The sequence below is a fragment of the Crassostrea angulata genome, chromosome 8, assembly GCF_025612915.1.
Source record: "Crassostrea angulata isolate pt1a10 chromosome 8, ASM2561291v2, whole genome shotgun sequence".
NCBI lineage: Eukaryota > Metazoa > Mollusca > Bivalvia > Ostreida > Ostreidae > Magallana > Magallana angulata.
In genome coordinates, this window is record NC_069118.1 from 60191684 (window position 1) to 60208400 (window position 16717).

The following is a 16717-nucleotide window of genomic DNA, read 5'->3' on the forward strand; positions in this document are numbered from 1 at the left end:
CTTTGCGATCGGATTTTTTTAGATTCGCACGAGCTCTCTTATACGTCGCACGCGGTCTCGCATTCGTTGCATGCGTTTTAGTGCTAGCATCAAATCTCTCAAAATAGTGGACAAGCACACTATTCAGACGCGATCGAATACGATCCAAATCATCGCAGTGAAACGCACGAACAATAGTACGAACGTTTTATGTACTCGCAAGAGTGATGCACGATTTTTAAAGGTCGTAAGATGAATCGCTGCTGTTTATGCATGTGTTTTGCGACCATGAGACCGTTGCTCAACATGTCTCATGTAATCTTGCAATGTTTTACTATCATTGCACGAATTATCAGCCTTAATATGCCACTAGTATATATACATGTATAAGCATCTCTGTTTCAGGCCACAATTGAAAATATACATTTATTGCATGATGGTGAGGGAACTATGAAGATTTATTAGTCCAGTCCAAGAAAAATCATATTAACCGAGGGCTTCACTATATGAGCATTAATGCATTAAACGCTTTATTATATCGAACAACATATGATTAAACAAAATACGTTGATTTCTAAATATTGTCTGACTTTTCAATAGCAATAAAATCGTGATTGTTTGATTTCTTATGTTACTGTCTCACATTTCTTTCATAATTTCGAATCATAGATAATTAAGTTGGTTTTGTGATATAAAGAGAATCATAATGAATAAATATTTTTGATTTAATCATGTTTGTCTGCATAGTATGCTCATATCGGCTTTTTTATTCCTATTATTTAATCGCCATGTCACGTGACTTTCTAGACCAATCAGATATAATAAAATGATCATATTGAGGTATGATAATAAATGCTGCTGCATCTGTTTTTCTTGGGCGGCATGTTCTCTCGCTTTCAAATATGTCTACTGAAGAGCGTCGGAAATGGGCAGTATATACCCCCTCTGACTCGCACGAGCATTCGTACCATTGAACGAATGATCGTACGTCCAATCGCATCGGCGCACGTTCGATCGTCCTATCACCTGGTCTCTTGCGCGATCCAATCGCATTATCTTTCAACATTCGCATTCAATTCATTGTACAACAGTAGCATATAGACGCAAGATATATCGCAAGATTTAATGCGTTTACATCGCACAACACTTGCTTAGATCGTGCGAATTTCGTACGAATACTTTTTCAAATGCGATTATTTCGGCAACAGTTAACGATTCATATCTATTTTTTTCGGTCGCACGAACATGTTGTCCCCTCTGATCGTTCGCCAATTGTGAAGGGGCTTAATCATGCAATTTCGCTACTACTAACTTCAAATCTGTATTCTTAAATTAGGTTCCTCCTTTTCTATAGCATTCATTCAATGCAAACAATATCAAATGTCGACACTATTCCAAACAGGCTCAGTATTATAATTCATACTTCGGTTGTGTTACTACATAAATCTATTTACAAGCATATTGCAAGTTCATATACAAGCATAATACTTATCCTAATTAGAAATCTACAAATACTGGTCTTGGTGGATCTTATGTGTAAATTCAATGATGATGTCGAATAAACCTAACTGTATATGCCTTCTTCTATATCGTGTCACCCATTTCAACATTAAAGAATTAAGAACTTTTATTATAGCAAGGGTTCAATTGTCATGCGTTCTGTTACAAACACCACGATTGTCAATCGAAGCTGGTCGTAGAACTTCTCTATAAATTCAGGCTTGGAGAAAATGTGATGTAGGTCGATACGTCTTTATTCGATTACTTAAGCTTTGATATGATATGATAATGATACTATAACATTATCTAGATAGAAAACCTCGATATGATCCGGACGCTTTTGTACATACAAATACGTCTGTATACGTTACAATAGGTCCATCGCGAATCGATTTGCTTGGTTGCGATAGGGCAAGATAATTTATGGCGGTGCTGTTCACAACCAGGATGGAAGATGATCACGATTTGAGTTATGTCTGGATCTAAACGGATATATCTATAAGGCTCGACTGTCAATATTAACACATCGCAACTGCACCAAGCGCTTTGTGGTGTTTGTCCCTAACAGATAGATTCAGATCATCAAGAATACGGAGACACGATTAAATGCACCGCGTTGCTCTCAAAACATGTAATGATCGCGATTGAAAATTTATAGTGTTGATATTGGACAATTTTTTGACGAAGAATTTTCTACGATCAACACGACTGCTCCAACAAACCCAAAGATATAGTACGATTTGATACGATAAAGTAGTTGTTTACAATCTGGCTATTTAGGATACAGAATATCGTCTGTTATAAAATCAAAATTTCTAATTTTCCTTAATAAATGAAAATTAAAAAATAGAATTGTGGTTTATTACTATAACAAGAGGCCCACGGGCTACATCGCTCACTTGAGCAACAATAAGCATCATAAAATCAGCTTCATTGGGTCATAATACAAAATTTCTGGACAAAGTTGTATAATACATGTAGATTCTATACAAAAAGATCTGTTTTCCCCTGGATATTCTTATATTTATAATCAAGTCCCTTTTCTAACAGGGTGATTTTATAGTTATATCACATCCAGCATTGCATTTCTCATAAGGACCCTTAACAATTGTTTATATACAGGATATAAACCTACATCAAACTCTGAACCCCTTGTGAGGCCCAATAATCGTCCAGGGGCCAAAGTTTAAACAATTTTAAAGAATCAGCAATATATAAAAACGCTTGAATATAAGTAAAAGCATACCCCAAGGGTAATGATTTTCACAACTTTGAATTTACACCAGCTAAGGATTCTTCCACATAAGTTTCAACTTTCTTTGCCAAATGGTTCTTGAGAAAAAAAATTTAAAGATTTACTCTATATATTCATATTTAAATTATTGACCCCAATTGTGGCTCCACCCTATCCCCGAGGGTCATGATTTTCACAACTTTGAATCTACACTATCCGAGGATGCTTCAACACAAGTTTCAGCTTTCCTGCATGATTGCTTTCTGAGAAGAATATTTTTTAAAGATTTACTCTACTCCCCACCCTACCCCTGAGGGTCACTATTTTCACAACTTTATATTTTCACTACCTGAGCATGCTTCCACAAAAGTGTCAGCTTTCCTGGCCTTATGGTTCTTGGGAAGAAGATTTTTGAAAAATTCTGGATTTTTTTTAATAATTCCTAATTATCTCCCTTTGCAAAAGAGCGTGATCCTTAATATTCCCAACTTTGCATTTCTTTAGCCTAAGGATGCTATGTGTCAAGTTTAGTTGAACCCAGTGGTTCTTGAGAAGATGTTGAAAATGTGAAAAGTTTACAGAGAGACAAACAGATCTCGACGGACAGACAGACGGATGGACGACAGACAAAATGGGATTCGATCAAGTTTTGTTCTTTCTATTTCTTCTATCACTTTTCATGTCTTTGTTTCTCTTTCTATTGTTTCATCCCTTTTTCTCAATCACCTTTTTTCCGTAGATCTTTTTTTTTCAAATATTTTAATATGAATATTATAAATTATGATTCTCTCTCTCTCTCTCTCTCTCTCTCTCTCTCTCTCTCTCTCTCTCTCTCTCTCTCTCTCTCTCTCTCATTTGCTATTACAGTTACAGGCTGGGTCTATGACTAATTAAATGACCAAAGAGAGACTTTGAATCAGGTCTCCCAGTCAATATCCTTTGTAAGGCGGTCCCTTTTTGATTATGATATTTCCGTACCTTCGGCTTGTTGCATTTTGCGAAAGATAAAAGAATAAAATAATAAAGCGTTGTATCAGAATTATTTCTGTACCTTTTATGAATGTTAAACTTTTAATTGGAATGTCACTTTTTATTCTGCAAAAAACTATATTGTTGCAAAATCAATACAGCAACGGTGTCTCACAGCATTAAAGCTTGGTTTTTTACACATCAGTTTGTGTGCATTCAACAATCACTTAACTGAATAATTCATTCTGTCGTACTATTAAGAAAAATCTGTTTGTGATGATAAAGAAATATTTTCTTTTTGATATACCAGTTGACAGCAATTAAGTTTAAATTTTTAAAAGTGATTTTTCTACTCATATTCGGAAAAAGAAATGCATTTTTATCACAATATTTAATCAAGGTGCATTTAACAAGCAAAGTATTTAAATCGGGTATTCCAGTTATTGACATGGTGAAAATGGTGGGCGGGCGGCAGGGCCTCTGCCACAAGGATTCCCTTATTGCGTGGATAACTCCTCCTACAGTTTTCAATTAAGATAGATAGTTGTTATTTTACAGATCAATGCAAATATATCGGATTGTGCATATTGCTAGGATTTTAATTTCTAATAATTTGTGAAAAATACCAGCTGTTGAACTTAGTCATTCTTGGCAAAATATTGGATAAATGGTACCCCTATTGCACGGATACCTCCTCCTAAAGTTTTCAAGGTAGAAAGGTGGGGGTTGCAAATCAATTGTACATATCTCAGAGGTGTGCAAATTGCCAGGATTTTGATTTCTGGTAATTAATAGGAAAGAAACAGCTGTTGAACTTTGTACTTTTTCGCAAACATATGTCATATGGAGTACGCCATGTATCTGGATAGGTATTATTCTGACATAAATTCAGGGCTGAAAATGGATTATGGGTACTATTCACACAAAAGAAAACCCGGTTTACTGTCACATTGACGGCTTTTCTCTTGTTTTTAAAGTTTATAACAAATACTAGAGAGGAAAGTCGTGTATTCAGTTATTTGTTTCTTTAATATTGAAGAATAATGGTAATATTTAAAAGATGAATATACACAATAGAGACATCAAACTATGTACCTCTCCTCATTTTCTAGTTTTTCTTACTAAAATAAAAGTTTCTTTTATATTATTTTGTCAAAATAGCCATGATAGCAATGGAACTTATGCAATACACAAATACGTAAATCCAGAACATCACAAAATCGATGGCGGACGAGGCGTCATTCCAAGATATCTGTTCTTTGTTCGCGTCCATGCTTTGATCAGTCAACCCTTCTATAGGAATCACTTTGTCCGTATTTGGCTCCTCCTCCCGAGCTTTAAAATACCTGCCCATTGACAGTTTGACGAGTATTTTTAGTGGCTTATAAACTTCTTGATCTTCTGGTTTATGGCGCAGTCTCAATTGTATTGCGGAGATGACAAGCGCCATGCCTCCCAAAAATATCTGAATCTGTAGGTATGTTGATAGGTATGGAGTATTGTCCGAATTGGCGGGAAGCGCGGAGCTGATGATTGTTAAGAACACAATGAACCCTAGAGCCACGGTGATGCAGTACGACATCTTCTCTCCGGCATCAGCAGGTATAACAAAGACCAAGAGGTTCAGAATCCCCAAAAACAGGATCGGCATGACGAGGTTTCCCACGTAGAAATCGGGTTTTCTTTTCAGATTGAGAGTGTAGGTGACGATGCTGCTTATTCCTGTGTTATCTATAATCTGTGAGGTGGAGGAGATTTCCCAGACGCTATTAGTTTTGTAGCGTCCCATCTCAACATTGGTACTCGACGAGTTTAAAGTAACCTGAAATCCAAAGGACGTCCACAAGGTGAAATCAATCTCACACGTCTGAATATCGAATGGGAAATATGTGACGTCAATGGAGCACTGGGACTCAAACACTTGATAGGGTTTCCACATTATCGTCCCGTCAAATGATAGCAGGACGTTATAGAAAGAACCACCGAGCTCTTTAAACTCGGTAAAGCCGTTCTTCAAAACGAAGTCTGGCTTCCAAACTTTGCTTTGTGGAATTGTTATACGGGGCACCGGAAATGACGTTAGGTCCCACGTGAGGAACTCGTCCTTCCATTCCAGCGTCAGGTAGGCCGTGGTGATAAGTTTTTCCTCCAGTTCGTCCAGCTTGTTGAGACTGCTCAGGTAGAATGACACCTTCAAATCGGTGGGTGACATCTGATCGTTAGCCGGTCTTAGTGTGTTGTCGTAGGCATTGGTCTCAAATAGCTGTTTTGTCAGGTTTTTCACTACGTCTGCAGGAAGTGCTGTTGAAAGTGTTGAAAAACAGAACAGGAGAATGACAAAGCTCAACATGGTCCGGCGTTAGCTTTTTTTCAACAAAAAAAGTGTTCAGTTAAGCTTCTCATTTCGTTTTTGTGATTGTCATCCTAGATTTTGATATCCATTTCATTCTGCAAAAAGAGAAAAGGCGAATATATTTAATCACGTTTATGCAAGGGTGTCCAAGTAGCGCTGTCGACAATGCAATCGCCTCTCAACACTTCCAACCCTTGTTCGTGGTTTGCTGTGGTCGTATCTAAGGACATGATCGTACCCCGTCCTCTCACATCATTGAATCTCTCGTCCAAACACCCATGTCAACAACAGATACTTATAAATAAAGTATAGAGTTTAGTTCACTTATTTGTTTAACTTTGGTAACAGTTCTTGGTTCAAAATCATTATAAGTAGGTTTACACAATATGTCATCGATACGGCGGGTTTTTTGGGGGTTTTTTTTTTTGGGGGGGGGGGGGAGGGGGGGGTCTCGTCAACAGGGGAATAAATCACCGAAATTCTCAAAGAACTATATATGATAAGAGTTAAATTTGGCCCCCATAATTCGCCATTTTTGAAGTGTTTCGGGTACAATAAAATGTTAACTAATTTTTTAGAAGAGTTGATATAAAATATATATTTCATCTATTTATTTGATTTATTTGCACTCACAGGCAGTATATGACGTCAGAAGTGTCGCCATTTCTATAATTCAATCAAAATCAGCCAAAAATTGATATTTTTCTTATCTATTTACGAATGGGAAATATAGAGCGCATGCTTGAACAAGGAAAAAAATTTTTGTCACTTATTAGTCTTGGCTAGATACATCTCTGATTAAAATATTTTATTTGTTCAAGAATGCGCTCTATGTTTTCGGAAGAAAAATCTGCTTGAAAACAAGCTGTTTTACACTAAAAATGCAAAAATGGCGGGAAAAGGTTGTCTTTACAGAGTCATATTTCTAAATTGTGGGCACTTGAACCAAAATGAATATTATGTCAACACATCACATACATATCTGTACTAAGAAAACAAAGAATTACAGTAAAATGATGATGTTCATTTTAGGGGGCCATTTTAGGCCCTTATCATATATAGTCCTTTGTTGCGTCTATATTTGGTAAAAATATTATAATGAAATTTTTATTCAAGACTATATATTATGGATCAAAAGAGACTTTACCCCTTCTTCTGTTGTATTTGAATATATTTCCAAAATAAGCTGATAGAAAAATAAATGTTAAAAGCAAATGAAAAATAAGATATTATTTAATAAATGATCTTACCTTTTTTGACAACAGAACTGTATAGCACATCGACACAGTTGTTCTTCGCGGACATGTAGCCATTAATTGCCGATATTACCCTTTTTTCAGTCTCTGCTCAGTATTTTCTACTTAGGGTCACCTGTTTTAAATTTAATCGCTTCATACCGCTAATCTTGCTGGGTCATTGTGAAAATATAAAAAAAAAAGGACAGGGAACAATTTACTTTTTAACATTTAAATCACGATCTTTAAAGCTGACCTTGAAGATTGAACTAAGTGTTACACTAGGGAGTTAAAAGTAACGGATATACCTAGTATTTAAATAAGAGATTGCTCTTTTAAAGGAATGACAAACAGAGTTTATTAAAGTTTATTGCTTATGTATGGAAGCGTGAGGAATAGTTCCAAAAGCTGACAATGTCTGCTCAGTGAACCAAGACTGAGAAAGAAACATTTCGGAAGACCTTTCTATTAATTTACTACATGTATCAAGTGCAATGTTGCATTTTAACAAATACATATAAACGCTGCAAACATTTGTTCTTTAACATTGTATAGATTACAAATGAGTTCCCAAATACGTTTTAATAGCAATAAAAATATATATTTAATAGCAGAGAACTTTTTTTAAATTCTAGATATACATCATGATGAACAATGAAATGGGTTGTGTTCAAAAGAAATTGTATATTTAACTATGTTTAAGGCTTAACATTATCAATTATTCTATTCGTTTGCTCTAGCAGGTTAAAAGAAATATTTTTTTCAGACTGACGTTTAAACATTAGCGTTCATTGTTGCCATTATAATAACAAGAAAATACTTTCTTCAATATTATTTTGATAAAAGGGTTGCTAGAAAAGGCGACATTTTAAAATATTAATATTTGTACAAAATGTCATACATATTGAGTGTTTTACAATGGTTATATACATTAAAAATCAAAAGTATGTTTCTTGTGGGGTTTTTTTTTTTTTTGGGGGGGGGGGGGGGTATCATGTTAACTTACCTAGTGGCAGTAAATACAATGCAAAATCTACAAAATAACTTTTCTTCAAGTAATATCTTATTGCGGTTCTGGTAAGCGAATGGAGAGAGAGAGAGAGAGAGAGAGAGAGAGAGAGAGAGAGAGAGAGAGAGAGAGAGAGAGAGAGAGAGAGAGAGAGAGAGAGAGAGAGAGAGAGAGAGAAAAAAGTCTACATAATGAGATATTGTCAGTTAAATAGTTTGTTTTATCTCTTTGGTTTGTAATGAACAAAATACATAAAATAAATAAATACAAGAACTTACACTTTAAGCGTGGATAGAGGAAAAAATGAACACTCGTAATGGTACATTATATGCATGTATATGAAGTATAAATGTGTATTTTTTTTATAAAATTTATACATAGGAATTATATTAACAAATATAGAGGAAAACTTACTGTCCTATTTTACTTGTTTTGTCAATTTTCTTTTTCCTTTGCAAACCATAAATAATCGAGTTTCTTACCCAATTAAAGGTTCCTTCTTCTAGTATTCAACACATTGTACCCACCCAAGAACACACTGTCAAAAGTATAGATTATGCTCCGTAACAATATCCTGCTGCAATCTTCTTCTACAGACCATGTTTATTCTGCTTGGTTCATGATCCGGCGATAACCACCAGGCAAGCAAAAAAATGAGTTGAAAGTTCATTCTAATTAATATTCCAATGAATGGTCAATTATATTTGTAATCATTATTTGATAATTCCACTTTAGCAATCTGATATCTAAATACAATAAAATTTACTCAATACTCCACACAATAAAGGGTATGAAAATGCGTGTACCAAAATATCAATTTGAAATCAACCATTGAAAAAAATTGATTACAGTTCGAAACGTCTCAAATTTTAGATACCAGAAATCTTAATTAATTAAATAACAACAAAAAATGCTCAGTGAACTGGAAATAGAAATGGAATCAATATGTTTTGTTTTCTATTGTGAAATCAGCTGATTGCGTTATGTTTAAACTAAATTGGTTTTTTTTTTCAATGCACTGTCTGGTCTCAATTGTTAGCACGGGCATAATGCTTTGCAAACAATGAAAATTATTAGATTTGTAGCTCATCACCAGACGACATATTTTAAAATACAAATCAAACGTTAGGAAAGCTTTAATACATACTTATAGTTTTTTCTGTAATATTTTTTGAAAGTGTAAAAGAAGTATTATGCAAATATTCCATGAAAGAAAACAATAACAAAACACAGGCACGTAACATCAAAGGAGCCTACTTTTTCTTGCATCAATTTGAATTATCATGGAGTTGCCCGAACTGCCCCCCCCCCCCCTTCCCAACCCACTTTTTTAAGAATTTAAAATTAAAGTGAGATTAAGAGTAAAAAGGTAAAAAATCAACTTGATTATGATTACTTTTATATTGGGTGTAAAAGTAGATATAATTTTTAAAAGCTTGGGTTCCTGCTAATCAGGGTCGAATGATACTAGAGTCAATTTGAATAGAGACCTACCGTAAAAAAAAAACCTAGGATCTCGAACCCGAGAGAAATAAAATCAAAATAAACTGAGAACTCTGAAAGTGTTACGAAAAATTGGAAAGGTACCCTTTATTTGGACACATTGCAAATGTCATAATATATCGAAATAGATCCAGATTTTGGGTTTATTTTTAAATGCACTATGTACTTAACTATGATGTTTGCACATGGTACGCATAATCTGTACTGGTTTCTCGAATTTACTCTGTTGCAGCTTTCTTCTACATGTACAGGACATGAATTCATTATTGTCAATTATTGTTTGTATTTATTAACAACTGAGATTTATGACCTGTTGTATGATTCTTAATATGCAAGCCTACACATCCTTGCAAATACCTTGCAAATACTGTTTATTCATTCTTCAACTAAGTTCAATTTTGTTGAAAATCTCTGTAGGAATATACATCCTGTACATGTATATACTAAGTATATACGATCATGGTATATGGCAATGTTTTTTTATTATTTGTTTAAAACAAAAAAACCCACAGAACTGAAGGTATTGTTGGGGCAAACACACGACTTGACTTAATGCTGCTTAATACTTTTTTTGATGAGTGTATATGTAGATATAGATCGTTCTTTTGCCCACACACTAGTTCTTAGTGCTCGCTATGCATGCCTGCACTTCGAGCAAGCGAGCTGCGCTCACTATTAATTTTGGTCTAATAAAAATCTTTTGCAGTTTTAATGAGCATTCAGAAGGTCAAAGAACGGAAGGCAAGGGCCCCTGTGTAGTTGGATGAGTTCAGAAAGGTCAGAGGTCAAGTTTGAACAAGACTGAAGGTCAGACAAACTACATGATTGTCTTTAAAACTGTGTACACTCGAGTACTCTCTCAGGTCACTCAGAGGATTCATCGCCAGTTCTCCTGTTCAACTAGAATCATGGCAGTTGATCAAGGAAAACTCAAATATCTGGGGTAAGTTTTTCTCTAAATGTTGGCTATCTCTTTCTCTTTTTGATACAATAAATTTGAAGCGACTTTGTGATAATACCTGTTATTAAGGTCTTCCGTTTCCAACAAAAGAGTGGTAAACTATTAAAATTTATTTCCAATAAAATCAAGAAAAAGGAGCTGGCACCTTTATCTAGGGGCCAAGCAACTCGTAAAGTCCACTAAAAACAACTTAAAAGGAAAAAAAAAATTGTAATGCATTATAGAAGCAAAGTTGTTGAAAGTATTAATATATGTTTGAAAAAATTATTGCCACAACCATTTATCACGTAATTAGGGATTCTTGGGGGCCATAATTCTAAAACTTTGACAATATATCTATAAAATGAGACATATTTTGTTAAGCATTGTAGAAGAGAAAATGTTTGTATTACATGTAATGTTTAAAATTATCTGTTTCTCTTTTTGATACTATAAATTTGAAGCGACTTTGTGATAATACCTGGTAATTAAGGTCTTCCATTTCCAACAAAAGAGTGGTAAACTATTAATATTTCTTTACAACAAAATCAAGAAAAAGGAGCTGGCCCCTTTAATTAGGGGCCAAGAAACTTGTAAAGTCTATTTCAAATAACTTAAAAATGATAAAGATTTTGTAATGCATTATAGAAGCAAAGTTGTTGATCGTAACAATACCTATCTGGAAAAGTCATCGCCACGCACATTTATTACGTAATATAAAGGGATTTTTATACATTACCTGAAAGGGGGATTAATTGATTATTCATTGTATCATTTGAAACAAATCGGATGGAAGACCTACTCGTTACTCGTAAAAAGATAGTGTCTAGTATGTTGACCAGTGTTAGTATTAGGGTGTCTGGTTCTGAAACATGTATTGTACTTTGTTCCTACAAATATCTAATGCTCTTACATTTAACCTTATATGCTCACCAACAGCAAAGAAATGTTTTTTTTTAAGTCTGACAATAGGAAATTTCATGTGGTGAATTTGTTTTACAATATAAAGTGTTAAAGAAATGAACAGCAATTTAATAAGTTCACCAGGATATAAACTTGGTTTGTCACGTGATCCAATTCTGTGAAGCCCGACGGGCTTCTCAGAAGATCCTATGTTTTATTTTAAGAATGTCAAATTGTTGAGAATCAATAATAGTTTTTACGTTTACAATATTGCAACCTTCAAACAATAAGTGCATGAGATAATCATTGTGATGTCACACAGAATTAAACGTTTTCGCTATCCTGTAGTTTCATATAAGGAAGCATATTTGCAAAAGTAGATATTTAGGAATGAACTGAATTACAGGTAATCTATATGTATTGTCATTATATCAATGCCCGTATATTATATTAATGCCCGTATATTATATCAATGCCTGTATATTACATCAATGCCCGTATATTATGTCAATGCCCGTATATTATATCAATGCCCGTATATTATATCAATGCCCGTATATTATATCAATGCCCGTATATTATATCAATGCCCATATATTATATTAATGCCCGTATATTTATCTCTGTACAGTCAGGTAGAGGCCCAGAAGATAGACGAGGAGTTGTTCACAGAGTACGCCTTCAGCGTGGACCAGCTGATGGAACTCGCCGGATATAGCTGTGCTGTCGCCATAGCAAAGGTCAGCAAATAAAGGGGTAGATACACATTTACATATAGACAGAAACAGTTTAATGTCATCATATTGGTAATGTACATCAATAAAATATCGATCAAAACTTTTAATTCTAATCTCCATAAATAAATAGTTTTAATATTTACATCTATTTTAACATTGGCGATACACTCGACTCAACAAACAGATGATTTTTCAGCAGAAAAAATGTTCCTAATAGTATCCGTTAGAATGAATATCACTGAGGAACTACATGTAGTTCTACTCTGCTGAAAATATTTTCTTCCTTTTACTTTTATTTTAATAATTTTGTTTGAAACAATGCAGAAGTTCCACATTTTTTTTTAATTTCATATGCTACTCATACAATATAAAAGCAAATTTAAGCCAAGTTATTTTATCTTTTTTAGATATAGTTTTGCCTTTTTGTGCTTTACTACTGAGGTCCTTTACACTCTTTCTTCAATCTTTACAGTGTTACCCGGTGGAGAAATTGACTCAAGGTAACGGTGCTGTTCTTGTCTGCTGTGGGCCGGGCAACAATGGCGGTGATGGACTTGTGTGTGCCAGACATCTAAAGCTATTTGTAATTAAGGCCCTTTTTTTACTGGGATTTAAACTTTTAAAGATTAACAAAGCTAAAGTATATTGTACAATATATATATCAAAGTTTTGCTGATATAACTTCCATTAACTGATACCGCTTTTGATAAGATTGTAATATTTAGATGGTATACCCCATGAGAAAACAAAACAAATTGATTTTCCTTTTATTTTTTAATTGTTTAAAATTATAAAGAACTCATGAACTATTTCTGTAATTTTTTACTGAACGTTACAACCCCACATTCTGTAATTGTATAAAATCATGTACCCTGGACAATAACGAAATTGAGTTATTTATATCAATTATTAATTTTCACATTTATTGAATATCATGACAATTTTCTGTGATTAATTTCAGGGTTACAACCCCACCTTGTTCTACCCCAAGAAGCCTAACAAGCCTCTCTTTGATAACCTGACCAAACAGTGTCAGGGTATGGAGTTACCGTTCCTGTCGGAGTTCCCCACCGATGTAGAGGTCATCCAAAGGTCATACAGTCTGGTGGTGGATGCTCTGTTTGGGTTCAGCTTCCAGCCGCCCGTCAGGCCTCTGTTTGCTGGGGTCATTGACACCCTGAAGAAGGTGGAGACTCCCATCTGTAGTGTGGATGTACCCTCAGGTAACAATCCAGGAAAACTACATTGTTATATACATAACCTATTAATGTTCACACCAATAGACATTAACCCCCACCCCAGTTGACACCATAATGTGTTGTTTGGACATTTGCCCATGTTAATGTCAAATATTACCCTTTGACACAAATCTTTTTTGTAAAATTGGACAGTTTCTTGATATGAAAACAACATAATGAACAGATCATTCGTTTGTTATCAAGCATGGAGACTCATGTTTATAAGAATGAAACAGATGTACACAAATTCTGTTTTAATTCAAAGCACTGATAACAATTCCTATGTATACAACATATTGAACTTATTTTTCATTTATGCTCTAAAATATCCCATGTCTGTTTTTGAATTCAGGCTGGAACGTAGAAGAGGGAGATCCTAGTGGTCTACAGCCACAGCTTCTCATCTCCCTCACAGCTCCCAAACGGTGCGCCAAACTCTTCAAGGGCAGATTTCACTACCTGGGCGGACGATTCGTCCCGAGAGCCCTGGAACATAAGTATGACCTTCAACTTCCTCCCTACCCCGGAACTGATTGTGTGGTGGAACTAAATACAGAAAATTCCTAAAAATTTCAGTTTGGAGGAATAATATCTTACATGTCTACACTCTATTGAAAAACATTGGGTTTTTTTCAGAAAATAATATTTTTGATGTGAAATATTTTTACATGAAATAAGTTATTTACCTATAATTTTGCATTGTAATTAGAATCAGTTTTTAATAAAACTGAACTACCTGATGAAGAACTATTGTTATAGGAAGTATAGAGACTGATGATAAAATTGTTAAAATTACATCCACTTAATTGTAGAATGTTTCTTTTAGACAAAGCACAAGTAATCAGAATTCTGATCTATAGCAAAATAATTTTGTCGTTAACAAACTATCTAACTGTTTATCAATTGAATTTCAAATGTTATCGTTAATGGTCAAAAGTTCACAACCACCAATGATATGGAATAATACTTAAGATAAGTACATTGTTAACCAGTATTGTTACATGTAGAAGTCTGTGTACAATAGCATTGTTTTGAAGACATACTTTTTCTCTGTCTATTTTTCTGTTGGCTAAAAGAAATACTGAGTACAGATAGATTATCCAATTGTTCTTTACTTTGCTTTTCCAATTCTTTTGTTTGTATAAGGTAGGTTTGTTTTTAGAGTCACACGCTTCTTGTCTGCATACATAGCTCATAATTTGAGTAATACGGATGCAGGTTTCATATGGGGGTAAAGATGTTTAAAACCTAACCTCCCACCAAATGTACAGCTTCAGGGAATAGATAAATATTTCTTAAGACCCAGTAATATTTGAAATAAATGGAGATCCTTTAAAAGTTTGAATTGTTAATTAAGGGAAATGTGTTTACACTTTTTGAATGTTTTAGCTTTGTATTAGAGTACATGTCATGATATATGACACTTACATGTTAGTACATTTGTATTTCCATTGCTTTATTGCTTCTTGCAGTAAATGTATATTATAAAAATGATAATCTACAATTTGTGTTATAAATGCTGATAGAATACAGAGTTGTACTCAATATAATCATGGTTATTGGGATTGATGATATGGTGTATTTTCGTGAGAATTAAAAAGCTCGTGAATTTAGTGCATATATTGTAAGATACTGCAAATTCTGCTTCAGGTATTAGCGTAAACCAATAATATGAGATTCCTCCGAATCTTGACCCCCCCCCCCCCCCCGTTTTATTAATTGATGATTTTACAAAGATCAAATAATAAAAGCGGGGGTTACAGTCATAGGAGTGTTAAATTAGGGATAATACTTCAAAATGAAGCTTACATTGTAAAATACAAACATAGGACTCTCTGACATGTCAATCTCAAAGCTATGGTACTAGGTGACCGTCAAGGCCTGAAAGTCTATTGGGGTTTTTTTTTTCAGAATGACGGTTGTCAAGGATACATTTATGTCGATTGTCATATGATGTTATAAATGTCAAAATAACATTGTAAAAATTAAAAACGTTTTCATTACGGCGTTTTTTAATTATAACTACACATAATCATGTCACAGAGGTACATTAAATAAACCACAATTTGAGAGATTGTTTTAACTGGGCTTTGCTATAAAAAAAGTCCTAAATCGCCACTTCACAACTTCAAAGGTAAATAAACTTCACAAGCTTCACAATAAAAGCTTTCGCTAAAACAAATAGTCACTAAGAGCTATCCCACTTGTGTAAAATATTTTTTAAAATAAATTAAGATAGGAAATTTATGTTTTCTTATTCCTAACATTTAAAGACAAGTTCTGCGTTTTGGAACCATGTTCCAAGCACAAAAAATCCACGAACTACTGCAGTAATAAGCCTGCGCATCGAAGATGGTGATTGCTTCTGAAAAATCTTATTTTAGAATTAAATGTACAGAATTTGTGTTACTAGTCAGACATGTTTATGATTGCCACTAAAACTTTTAGTCACTCTCTGACGCTTTGCCAACATCAAATGCGTACCGCACCAACAGCTATCAATGCAGTTGATGTATTGCAACTGCACTTGCGTTGTACACTGCAGATAGCCAAAAATAGAATACATTTTCTATATTTATATTTCAAGAGAGAGAGACACAGAGAGAGAGCCAGATTAGCAGTACATTAACACTTGGCATCAAATGGGCTTTTTTGCCCTCGCAACAGCCGATGAAGAATGTTAGCCTTTTGTTATTTCAACGATATACAATTATTGACTGGGGTTGAGGGCAACATTGATTATATTAGCCCCCGAGGGACGAAATATTGCCCGACGCTAAGCGGAGCGCAATATTTTCGTCCCGAGGAGGCTAATATAATCGACGTTGCCCGAAAACACAGTCAACATTTGTTTTGTTATATGAAGAAACAAACCAAAGGAAAGTAATTGAAAACAGATCGCCATAATTGTTTCAGCTCAATAAAGAATTCACGAATTCAATTTTATGCAAAGTTCATTTCCAAATATCCTCAGCATCAAACGGTCACTGGTGATATTCCGCCGCCCGTAAGAATTAACATACAGATGTTCTATCTGATTTTACTTCACCATAATTTGCAAATCCTTATATCCGTTATGATAGCAAACCGTCGCATTGCGCGTCCATTGTTTACTTG

General features: G+C 34.4%; 2 protein-coding genes across 3 annotated transcripts; one reads left to right on the top strand and one right to left on the bottom strand.

The window, feature by feature from the left end:
* Positions 1-4692: 4692 nt before the first annotated feature.
* Positions 4693-8945, bottom strand: LOC128159714 (neuronal acetylcholine receptor subunit beta-2-like). 2 transcript variants are annotated; one of them, XM_052822899.1, is made up of 2 exons: positions 8762-8945; positions 4693-6130 (listed from the first exon to the last, which is right to left on the bottom strand). In XM_052822899.1, the coding sequence occupies exon 2, from the start codon at positions 6030-6032 to the stop codon at positions 4827-4829; it is 1206 nt and encodes a 401-aa protein (XP_052678859.1). In that variant the 5' UTR covers positions 6033-6130; positions 8762-8945; the 3' UTR covers positions 4693-4826. The 2 variants fall into 2 exon arrangements, with proteins under 2 accessions (XP_052678859.1, XP_052678858.1); XM_052822898.1 differs by lacking the exon at positions 8762-8945 and adding an exon at positions 7286-7609.
* An 833-nt stretch (positions 8946-9778) lies between these two features.
* On the top strand, positions 9779-15128 carry LOC128161378 (NAD(P)H-hydrate epimerase-like). Its single transcript, XM_052824658.1, has 6 exons — positions 9779-9862; positions 10489-10725; positions 12257-12365; positions 12835-12945; positions 13324-13585; positions 13953-15128. Exons 2-6 carry the CDS (start codon positions 10604-10606, stop codon positions 14165-14167), a joined length of 819 nt encoding a protein of 272 aa, XP_052680618.1. The 5' UTR covers positions 9779-9862; positions 10489-10603; the 3' UTR covers positions 14168-15128.
* Positions 15129-16717: the final 1589 nt, after the last annotated feature.

What these genes read in the sequence shown, in the direction of transcription:
- LOC128159714 (XM_052822899.1), bottom strand. Translation starts at nt 6,032, where the DNA reads ATGTTGAGCTTTGTCATTCTCCTGTTCTGTTTTTCAACACTTTCAACA.
- LOC128161378 (XM_052824658.1), top strand. Translation starts at nt 10,604, where the DNA reads ATGATTGTCTTTAAAACTGTGTACACTCGAGTACTCTCTCAGGTCACT. An exon ending in GGAAAACTCAAATATCTGGG is followed by an intron (nt 10,726 to 12,256) that starts GTAAGTTTTTCT and finishes ATCTCTGTACAG; the next exon opens with TCAGGTAGAGGCCCAGAAGA. An exon ending in GTGCTGTCGCCATAGCAAAG is followed by an intron (nt 12,366 to 12,834) that starts GTCAGCAAATAA and finishes CAATCTTTACAG; the next exon opens with TGTTACCCGGTGGAGAAATT.